The following is an 11,405-nucleotide window of genomic DNA, read 5'->3' as shown; positions in this document are numbered from 1 at the left end:
GTCAGTACTACGGGGAAGTCAAGTGGTTCTCACTGCAGTGGCATATGACGTCCAGCTCCCCCTCTCTGGACGTAATGGGTGGATCTTGACTTGGGACAGTACAGCTCCACCTCTGTGGACCTAATGGGTGGAGTTATGTTAAGCGATAGGGTTATATTTAGGGTTAGGGTGTGGTTGAACCATCTTGCTCCACCTATTAAGTCCAGCGAGGGGGAACTGGACGTCAAGCTTCACATATTGGATCTGCAGTGGCTTGCCGCGGTCTGACTCAAAGGGCGGAGCCTCTGTTTGACGTAGATACCCTAAATATCAAATCTTCAGTGTCATGTGTGGTTTATAATAAATGCATATGTATAAATAGTGCTCTTTAAATGTTTATCTGCACACAAATGGAATGATAATGTTTCTCGGTTTTCTGAAGAGGACAGATATCAGTGATTTTTATTGAAAAAGAATGAAAAATACACTTCAAAAGATATTTTACACTTTGATAGTTTAAATAGATTCATTTCTATACTCACTAATACATTTTCTTTTATTTGGACGCAAATAATTAAACATGATTTTAACACATATACAAAACAGGTCAGACTTATAATAAATATAATCAAGAATCATTTGGTGGTATAAATTCTTAATGATACTAAATTAAAAAATTGTAAAAAAAAAAAAAAAAAAAACAGTACTACATTAAATAATGCTTATCAAATTATTAATGTTCATTACAATTTTCATTCCAAAAATGTATTTATGCTGTATACATCGCTGCAAACCCCTAGTATTTTTACAGATCCCTTGAAGAGAACCCTGGATATAATGAATTAAACACTTGGTAAGAATTAGCCTTGATCATATGTAAACTTTTCTACATGTTTATGAAATATAATGTCTATAATGATTTATGGCAGGAGACACATTTGAACTCAGGGTAAGTCATGGGATATTAGGTGATGTTTGCATTTGTCGGTTGTTTAAAATGGGGTTCCGGCCCGACTGGACATGCTGCCGTGGGAGGGTTTCACCACCTCTTCCATAATAACAGCCATGGTATGGCATAGTTCTTTTGCCTGGGAGAAATGAGAGATCAAAAACAAGAGCAATCTCATTAATTAAAAACTTCCAGCTCTTTGAAAATGACAACATGTATATATCCATTCCATTATATCTCCATGCATACCTGCTTTAGACTGATGCTGAGAGTCCTGGGTTGAGTTTGGCCACTAAAGCTGATCTCAACTGATTGCAGCTTGTCTTTTTTGGGACTGATTGAGCGCAAGGACTGCACTTCCTCTAAAGACACTGTCAAACATGCGTTCTGTGAAGTTTGTGATAGTTTAGTTAATGTCGAGCATGGATAAAACACACAATGATGATCAAAGCAGTCAAAGTGTGCAGATACCTGTGTTTTGGGATCAAGGATCGTGATAACTTCATGGTTGACGGCGACCAGCGAGGGAGAGGGGCAGCTGCGATGACTTACTTTCTGAGCAGTGAATATATCATATCCAAAGAAAGGCAGCGAACTGACACTCTCTGGAAAGTTAAAAGAGTTTGTTTGGAAAATATGAAATACAGATGTAAAATCAGTAAATGGAATGGGAACATTTAGATAGGTTTGCTCACTTACTGATAAAGCGGGCTTTGGCATCAAGAGGGCTGAGTGGGCCTAAGGTAGAAAACTGTGCCCGTATAGTAGCAAGAAGCCTTTCGTCACTGGAGTTGAGCCCATCCTTCTGGGGAAGGTACTGCTTTACCTCAGAGCTGATGTTTGAACATTGATTACCAATAAATATGTGTCAAGAGTGTCATGATTTGAGTCAGATGAAATGAAATGACTAAGTTTCATTAATAATTTTAGGTATAATACATCACATCGCTTGAGATATATAAAATTACTTGGATGGTAGATTAGTCAGTCCAAGCGCAAGGTGTTGGAGAGCGGTCAACTCTGCCACCTGCTGGTAGACCATAGAGCTGTTCATGGGCAGCAACAGCCTCCCTTGCCGGTAATTAGTCACAAACTGAAAAACATACACATGACCGGCATCCATCAAATACAGTACAGTAAAAACAGTAATATTGTGAACTTTTAAAATGTTATTGATTCATGTGTTGGCAAAGCTGAATTTTCAGAAGCCATTACTCCAGTCTTCAGTCACATGATCCTTTATAATATGCTGATTTGGTGCTCAAGAAACATTTATTATTATTATTATAAGATCAACTTGAAAACAGTTGTGCTGTTTAATATTTTTGTGGAAATGGTGATACTTTTTCCAGGATTCTTTGATGAATAGAATAGTTCAATGAACAGCGTTTATTTGCATTTATTAAATTTAGTAAAGCATTTATAAATAGAAATCTTCTGGAACATTATAAATGTCTTCACTGTCACTTTTGATCAATTTAATGCATCCTTAAGGCCAGACACTACAGGCAAAAACAGTGTTTTTTTGTTGTTGTTGTTTTTTTGTGCATGTGTCAATTTTGAGATTTTGGGCTTTTTGGCTTTTCATAAAGTTTTTTTTTTCAGACTAATGGACAGAAAACATCCAAAGCATACTTTTAACTGTTTCTCTTAGAGCACTTTATCTATTTGCATCTGTAGATTTCAATTACAGTATATATCTTTAAAGGCCGTTTTCTCAAAATGAGTTTTTCCTCCAACATTGAGCCAGAAATCTCCACATCAGTAAAACTTACATTCACCAAACTTTATTCTTATCTATATTCTCTGTTTTTACAGAGGGGTTTGTTCATATATAATTTTCCTGATTTAATACAACATTTAATTCCTAACAAAATGGTGAAAATGTATTTATTTTTGGCTGTTGACAGTATTTTCTGATTTGTGGAGTGATAAATAGAGATATCCAAAATCCTCTTTGTAAAAACCTTTGACTCTAATATATATAAAAAATAAATAAAAATAAATAAACAAGAATTATGAACCTGACTTGATCCAATGTTCAGATTTTTGTTCTAGAAATGTATGCAAATGAGTGGATATTTAATTAGATAGCGCCTCACTTGCATATACAACATTTCTGAAAACTTGTAATACAAAAAATGTTTGCAATTATTAATGTAATCAATCAACTTGTGAAGTGTGGTGATATTTATTAGTTGTTTTTTTTTACCCTATTCACCTGGGGTGTCTCGCCTTAATAAAAATATTAATTTCTCTCTCTCTTTTAATCTTACCACAAATGTTTGAATGGTATCGTTGTTTCCACAAAAATGTTTAGCAGCAAAAACTGTTTTCAACATTGATAATAATAACATTACATTTTTCTTGAGCAGCAAATCAGCATATTAAAAATGATTTCTGAAGGATCATGTGAAGACTGGAGTAATGATCCTGAAAATACAGCTTTGCCATTACAGGAATAAATTATGTTTTTCAAAATGTATAAAAATAGAAAACTAATATTAAAATATTTAATATTCATATGACTGTTTTTACTGTATATTTGATTAAATAAATGCAGCCTTGGTGAGCATACGAGACTTCTTTCAAAAACATTAAAAAAATGTAATGTTTCAAAACTTGACAGGTACATTCCGTATTTATTATCTTTTGGAATCTTGAATATTCATTAATGTCAAACAGGAAAACCGTAATATTTCATATAAAAATGAATGCAAAAGAGACTTTGTACCATCTGGTAGTGGAACCTCAGGTAAAGATCATTGCTGAAGTGGAGTGGCTGTTTCCAGATTATTCGATGAAAGGAGAGGGAGATCGAGCCATCATCCAGCAGGAAGTCAAACAGATACTCATCAGAGTGAATTGGGCGAGTCACATCACCTAAAGTGAGCGATTACACTTGTGATAATCGTGAGAACAGTATGAAAGCATAAACTGATTCATGTGTGAATAAGAGTGACATCTTACCCCCTTTTTTAGTAGCATAGATGGAAAATTCCTTCACTTCTGCTGTATTGATGACACTCATCTCAGCGCAAAAGTCTTGTACCACCTCAAATGCAACCTATAGAAAAGCATAATAGCGCTACATATAGACAACGCATAATCTTAAAATAATAAAAATGGAACGAGGGGCCCTTTCTTACACTAAAGCTGTGAATCTTGCAGGGAAATTCGGTTCCATCAGGCAGCATGATGGGCAGCCGACGAGAGTTCCTCCCAGCCTGCATGTGATTCAAATATTATGGTAAAGAAACAATTTCACATGCCTTGACATTCTCTGCTCAACATTTCACCGTCTTCACTTACCAAAATGGCCTCCATCTCTGAATGTGAAGGGATGTGCCTGCGTCCTCCAAAACTGAGTGATCGTCTGAGATTCATTGCACACACATTTGCCAGTTCTATATACAAATATTATATGCACACAATCACAATCACAATCTCTGCTATTTTTGTGTACATACAAACAGGTTTAAATGACTTCCTAATCAGATTGTACAGCAAAATCCACTTGATGTAAACTTGGCTCATATCGGTGGGGTGATTGAAGCAAGTTTGCATTATAAATACAGAATAAGATGAGGATACCGTGAAAAGGGTGGTTGGCATCCTGAATGATGCTCTCCAAGTGGCGGGTGCAATACAGAAGGAGAGTGTTGGAACAGGGGAAGAATCCAGTCACCAGACTGAACAAACGCCAGCCACGGGTGCAGTTCTCCCTACAAAATCAGAAAAAAATATATACTACTATTCAAAAGTTTGGGGTCGGTAAGATTTTTTTAACGTTCTTGAAAGAATTCTCTTTATGTATACCAAGTACCAACATTGTGAAATATTATTACAATTGTGTTTTCTATTTTAAAGGAGCTCTAAGCGATGCCACGCGTTTTTTAGGCCAAAACATTTTTTGTCACATGCAGCAAACATCTCCTCACTATCCGCTAGCTGCCTGTCCCCTGAACACACTGTAAAAAAACGCGGTCTCTCTAGACACCACAGGCTCCACAAACGGCAACAAAAACAAACTGGGCTCACCCGCACCACGAAACACAACAAAACAGTGTTCCAGCCAATCACTGGCAAGAAGTATTTGAGGGTGGGGTTTGGGGGGTTAGTGCGCGTACACATGAAGGGGGTGTGGAGCGTGTGGAGGAGAGAGAAGCATGAAGAGGGAAGTTTGAATTATGGCCGAAACACGACCAAAGAGACGACGTTCCGATGAACAAATTGCAAAGAAGAGGGACAAGGATAAGGAACGCGCGAAATACCGAATTTACATCGGAAAAACCTTCAAAAGGTGGCGAGAACTCCGCCGGCAGAAGGGCTTCCAATCCGACATTCAGTTGCTCTGTTTTTGCAGAACAGGTAAATCCATCTTTCTTTCTAAATTGACGTTCATATTCGCCAAACCAACACAAGGATGTAATTAGCTAGAACTATGCAGTCAGCGTTAACTTTGGTGAATAAAACATATAACGTTATGTTTCTAGCAGCGATCAATCTCTATTGTAAATGGTCAAGCAAATTCACAGTAGGGCGACAATTTGTGTGAATGATGTTTTCATCCACTGTTTGTTATGAATTTGAATGTTCATTTATAGGCTGTTGACAACTTTGACTAAATTTGCCGTTGTTTATGCTCACTGGGAAACGCGAAGCTAACGTGGCGTCCTTTATTATTGCGTCCTTGTATGGTAGCTATAGCAGTTATAACCTCAGGTGGCGAAACGATTTTAAGATAATGTTTCTCTTTTTCTGCATTCTGTTCTGCAATATATAAAACCCTTTATCTAACTTGGCGACATTACACATTGAATGAAGTATCAGTAAAACTTAACTTTGTTTGTGATTACTTTGACTTTCCTTTATGCCGGAAGGGAGGGGAGGAGGGAGGAGACGGGATGAGGAGGAGGGAGGGTCTAGCTAGCCTCCGTTTTGTTTGACAACAATTCGAATGTCAACAAGAAGTTACGACTCCCGGCATCGCTTAGAGCACCTTTAATATATTTAAAAATGCACTTTATTCCTGTGATGGAAAAGCTGAATTTTCAGCATCATTACTCATCATTATTATGTTGATTCAGAAATCATTCTAATATGCTGATGTGGTGCTCAAGAAACATACCTTAATTTCATTATAAATATAGAAAACATTTGCTAAACATTTTGTGTGAAAACTGTGATATAGTTTTCAGGATTCATTAATAAATAGAAAGCATTTATTTGAAAAAGAAACACTATAAATGTCTTTACTGTCACTTTTGATTAATTTAAAATGTCCTTGCAAGTATTAAAAAAATTAATTACAACTTACTACCCACAAACATTTGAACGATAGTGTACACACAATATCACTCACTTGACTGGGTGTTTGGTGGTCTGCTTGATGACCTGACAGTAAATCTCATCCCTGAGGAACTCCTTCTCTTTTCCCAGCTAAACCAAAACAAGTTGTCATGTTACAGATGTACAAATTCACAATACCTCTCAAACGAATATGCTCTACATTTAGGAGGGAAAGCTCACCTGCAAAATGAAGTTAACACAGTCACTCTCTGTCTGATTTTTCTTCATAGGCTGATCCAACATAAACTGCATCAAAACTACAAAGAGATCGTTGGGTCAAATACTTGCTCTCTTTATTACTTTAATTGCTTTATACTCTTTATTATACTTTACTCTGATTGGTCAATCTGTGATAAAATATTTTGGTATAAAGACAACAAAATATAATGACCGCTTTTGCAGGCAAACAATTATTATTTGTTTTATCTATTAACCTATATACATTTATTTTATTTTTAATTTATACATACATATGTATATATATATATATATAACTAATTTAAATAGCCAAGTAAAAAGTGGGATAATGCACAGTCAGTCGGTCACTATCGCAAAAAAATAAACCCCTACAGAGTGATACAGGACTCTTTGGGGTACTGATTTTATTTTAGGAGACCCACTCACTTTTACAAAATGTATGCTGTTATAATGGGTGAGTTTACATTATGTCTGTGATAACATTTGTTCACTTACACATGAAGTTTTGAGAACCCAGACGATTGAGATCATTGTCTGAGAAAAGGATCAGTGATTCCTGAATGGGATTCTAATAAAAGAAAACACAGCAAGCAATAAGAATCAAACAAACTCATAAAATACCAGCATATACAGAGTGAGAGACTAAGAGATGCATACGTACCGGAGTGTATTCCACCATCTCATTTATATTTTTGTCTTTCATGTTTGGTCTGAGAAAAGAGAGAAACAGATCAGTGTTCAGTGGAGTGTGATGCAAAACAATTTTATGGATAATTTCATCTGTTTGAAGTTTGATTTCCAGAGGTCTTTACCTGGTGATAGAATCTGTGAAGAACTTCCTAGCAAACTCAGTCATGATATAATGCTGACGTTCTGATTCGGATCTGCGGATGGATGCCACCTCCAGACTGTATTCACTGCTGGCAGCCACGGAGCGGGCAACAGGGGTGTGGGAGACGGAGCCATTGACAGGTCCGTTGGTCACAGTGCCATAGACAGGAATATTGGTGACGGGGCCATTGGCAGGTCCGTTGGTCACAGTGCCATAGACAGGAATGTTGGTGACGGGGCCATTGGCAGGTACGTTGGGGGAAGAGCCGGTGAGTCTCATACTCTTTTTTCGTTCAAGCTGCCGCTCCATGTTGTTGCTGTGGTAGTCTGGTGGGGCACAAGGCTGAGTGACGTCCAACGGGAAGAGTCCAGAACGGCCCCCACTGGAACCAAACATCCATCCTGCAAAAAACAAAAAACACCTTTTATGCTTTATGCTGTATAAGTTAATCAATCATATACACAAGTGATGTTCAATATCCCAGCTAACAAAAATGTGTTCTAAGAACATTTTGCTAACGTTCTTATTTTCATTCAAGTCCAGTTTTTTTAAATGTAAAAAAAAAAAATCTTGGTTATGTGAACGTTAGATAAAATATAGAGGTAATGTTTTCTCTATTTGATAATTTTGCAAGTATTATGGGAATGTTAATTTTGAATGTTCTTTGAACCATTTTAAGTAGTAACGTTTAAAACATTTAGACTACCGTCCAACTAAAATGATTAATAAAAACATTCCATGAATGATGTATAAATAAAAATGTTGTGCTAATGTTTTGATAGCGTTATTAAAGATCAGATAACTTTGAACGAATGTTCTATTAACATTACTGGAAGAACATTTATTCATAGTGAACCAAGCCAGAACGTTAGCCAAAGTTCAAAGAGCTTTCCCTGTTAGCTGAGATATAAATATTGGTAACACTTTACAATAAGGTCTCATTTGTTAATTTTAGTTAATGAATTAACTAACATGAACTAACCATGAGTAATACATTTGTTACAGTATTTGTTAATCTATGTTAACTTTAGTTAAAAATACAGCTGTTCATTGCTTTTTCATGTTAGTTCACAGTGCATTAACTAATGTTAACAAATACAACTTGAATCAGATTGTATCCTTAGTGTGTTAACAAATTAGAAAAAGTTTTGGCTCAACCGATGATATGAGTTTGGGCTGGGAATATATGTTTTACTAAACAATGTAAGACAGGGAAATCTGTTTTAAAACTATTTTGCTTTGAACATGTTTTTGTGTCGCAAACGAAGTAGAAATGACACATAGTAGTTTTAAGGAAAGGCTTCGATCCCAAATGGTCCCAAATGGTTTTCTCAGGTTCTCTTCTCACCATCACTGAGTCCGTCCATGGTTAACAGTTTGATGGCATCGCCTCTGTGAAAGCTCAGCAAGCTCTTGTCATCTGTTACATAGCTCTTCACAGCGATCACATAGTCTGAGTTCTGCAAATGGAGAATAAGAGAACTTTATTCAAGATAGCAGGGAAAATTAAGGTGCGGTCACTTTCAGTAAATTTCACAGGCGACATTAATAGGAATCCACATGATCTAAAATTTAGTGTGAGGACGAAAGATTTCCCCACTCAGGTCTCACAACAGGTTCAAGAAAGCTGCTTGGTTGTGCTATGGCTACACTATTGACTATTGAGCTTTTATGCTTGTGAAAATTCCATTTTGATTTAATGTTGACTTCAAGTGAAAAACTAAAGCTACATCGGTGTTGAGGCTAGTATGACTAACTGAGCACCTTAATCAGCTCCATGAGGAAGAGATGAATCACAGCAGCGATCTGTGGAGCCTGTTGGGAGTGAAGTTCCAATTCTTCATTACTCAAAGTGATCACAACTTTTCGAGCCTCTTGCTGCTGTACCGACAACATCTGTGAGTAACTGAACAGTAACAACATATGATTACATAAACTGCAACACTTGACTTTGGGGTCAGTAAGAAATTAATACTTTTATTCACCAAGAACACATTAAATTGATCAAAAGTGACAGTAAAGACATTTATACTCATAATACATTATGCTTATGCTGTTAAAGCTGTTCTTTGCTTATTATTTATCAAAGATGTATCACAGTGTATCATGGTTTCCCAAAATTTTTACTATTTTCATCATTGATAATAAACTAAATGTTTCTTGAGCACCAAATCAGCATATTAGAATGATTTCTGAATGATCATGTAACACTGTAGACTGGAGTAATGATGCTGACATTTTTTCCATCACAGGAACATTTCACAATATTAGTTTTTACTGTCTTTTTGATCAAATAAATGCAGCCTTAGTGAGCATAAGAGACTTCTTTCACATTCAAAAATCGTGAAGACACCCAAACTTTTGAACAATAGCGTAAATAAATCATCTGAGGAATGATTTGAGGACATTTCCATCTCCTCATATGTTCTGTACCTGTAGCTGTGGAGCAGTTTGAGGTGTTTGGGATTTATGCCTGAAGCTCTGGCCACCTTCAGCAGTCTGATTCCTCGATGAGACACTCCCAGAACCTGTGCATCTCCATTTCCCAGCTGTTAAAGCACACACATTTCAGACTGCTTAACAAATTTCTGTTTGCATATTTATGTAAGAAAAGCCAAGTATCTTTATTTCACCTTCACATTAAAGAGACGTGAAAAGTAATTAGCCCAGTTGTCTCTTGCTGCCATGACAATTCTTTTCTTCATGGCATCATCATCTAGAGAGCTGATATTGGTTCCGATACGGAAGCTCGCTGGTGATAAAAACAGAAAGAAACACAAATAAACCATGTTCAGTTATTCATAATAGTTTATTTGAATTATTATTAGACTGGTATGGCTTTAATATTATGCATCTGACATACCCAACAGGTCTTTCATTTTACGCCGCTCCTCGCGTGAAATCCTCAGACAAGAATCCGAGTAAGTGTCTCGCATGATCTGCAGTTCACAAAAACAGTGGATACTGTGTGGCCCAGAATTTAATTTACATTTTGAAACTTTGAATTCTATACACAACATTGGTAATGCAAATGTTAGCTACTGACCTGCTCGCAGAGTAAATTAAGGATGTATGGATGGTTGAATTTTTCTCTGGGATAAAATAGCTACGTACAAGACAGCACAAATAAAATGAATACACATAAGTAGGGCTGAAACAGCTGTGATAACTGTGTAGGAGGCCATCAGTCATGCAGTCACATAAAACAGTCTTGACTTAAATACCTCCTTGCGCAGGAAGAGTTTGGCAGGCATACTGGGGTAGGAGAAGTAGACGCTGGCAGAGAATCTATGCAATTGGGAGCGAACGCTCTCCTCCTCTGCCATCTGGCTGAACTGATCTTTAGAAACACATAGAGGGTTAGAAATTAGTACATAAGATTATTGTAACAAGGTTAGTTGTTCAGGGAAGAAGGAACAAACTTTAATCCAAAGATAAACAAACACAAGAAGAAAGTAAAGCGTCAGCCCCTCATGGACAACTGCCGCATAGAAACATTAAAACCACAACATAAATGTTCCAGGCCTGGTCCTATCTGCTCCTTCACTGTAGTCGTTCCTCATTTATCCTCCTGGAGGTCCTTCGTGAGAACTTGAAGATGGTGCGGCGTGTGGGTGATGCTAATTAACACCCGCGCCCACAGCTCTCGGCCTCACCCTGCTTGCCACAATTATATTGGCAAATGCATTCGGATTACCTTAACATTTGCACAGCTTGCCTCAAATTTGCATGTAGTTCATTCCTGATGCGCAGTGCCTTCTGAACTCTTGAAGTTTTAAAATTTGAATATGCTTGTTGCAAATTAAAGTATTTCTATAAAAGTGTACACCAGTGTATTTTACAAAAGACTCACAGGATGCAAAGATAAATTGAGCATTTTGGAAAGAAAACCCTTTTAGTTTGAAAGGTTTCGATTGAAGAAAGACCTGGAATATGTTTATTACATTTTCTTAAATACTTAATAAATTACTAATTTATCAACACATGGAATATTTTGACTGCAAAATAGAAAAAAAGGAAAAATATGTAGATTGTTTCTTAATAACATTTTTTACATTTCTTAATACATATACAGTTTTCCCAGCACCTGTAATG

General features: G+C 36.7%; 1 protein-coding gene across 1 annotated transcript in view; it reads right to left on the bottom strand.

The window, feature by feature from the left end:
• Positions 1-971: 971 nt before the first annotated feature.
• Positions 972-11,405, bottom strand: part of myo15b (myosin XVB) — a gene marked incomplete at both ends in the record, with an annotated part of 32,860 nt that continues 22,426 nt past the window's right edge. Inside the window, 22 exons of the mRNA XM_081392723.1 lie at positions 972-1,067; positions 1,178-1,315; positions 1,400-1,533; positions 1,628-1,761; positions 1,897-2,021; positions 3,663-3,811; positions 3,899-3,995; positions 4,078-4,155; positions 4,241-4,335; positions 4,523-4,653; positions 6,294-6,370; positions 6,461-6,537; positions 6,974-7,046; positions 7,140-7,188; positions 7,291-7,711; positions 8,659-8,770; positions 9,075-9,216; positions 9,744-9,859; positions 9,944-10,062; positions 10,174-10,249; positions 10,357-10,416; positions 10,535-10,650. Coding sequence (XP_081248849.1) covers positions 972-1,067; positions 1,178-1,315; positions 1,400-1,533; positions 1,628-1,761; positions 1,897-2,021; positions 3,663-3,811; positions 3,899-3,995; positions 4,078-4,155; positions 4,241-4,335; positions 4,523-4,653; positions 6,294-6,370; positions 6,461-6,537; positions 6,974-7,046; positions 7,140-7,188; positions 7,291-7,711; positions 8,659-8,770; positions 9,075-9,216; positions 9,744-9,859; positions 9,944-10,062; positions 10,174-10,249; positions 10,357-10,416; positions 10,535-10,650 — 2,615 coding nt within the window. The remainder of the gene's footprint in view (positions 1,068-1,177; positions 1,316-1,399; positions 1,534-1,627; positions 1,762-1,896; positions 2,022-3,662; positions 3,812-3,898; positions 3,996-4,077; positions 4,156-4,240; positions 4,336-4,522; positions 4,654-6,293; positions 6,371-6,460; positions 6,538-6,973; positions 7,047-7,139; positions 7,189-7,290; positions 7,712-8,658; positions 8,771-9,074; positions 9,217-9,743; positions 9,860-9,943; positions 10,063-10,173; positions 10,250-10,356; positions 10,417-10,534; positions 10,651-11,405) is intronic.

Source organism: Scardinius erythrophthalmus (genome assembly GCF_964197995.2).
Source record: "Scardinius erythrophthalmus genome assembly, chromosome: 18".
NCBI classification, from domain to species: Eukaryota; Metazoa; Chordata; class Actinopteri; order Cypriniformes; family Leuciscidae; genus Scardinius; species Scardinius erythrophthalmus.
The sequence above is the reverse complement of the archived record's forward strand: the minus strand, read 5'-3'. Positions and strand labels throughout refer to the sequence as shown.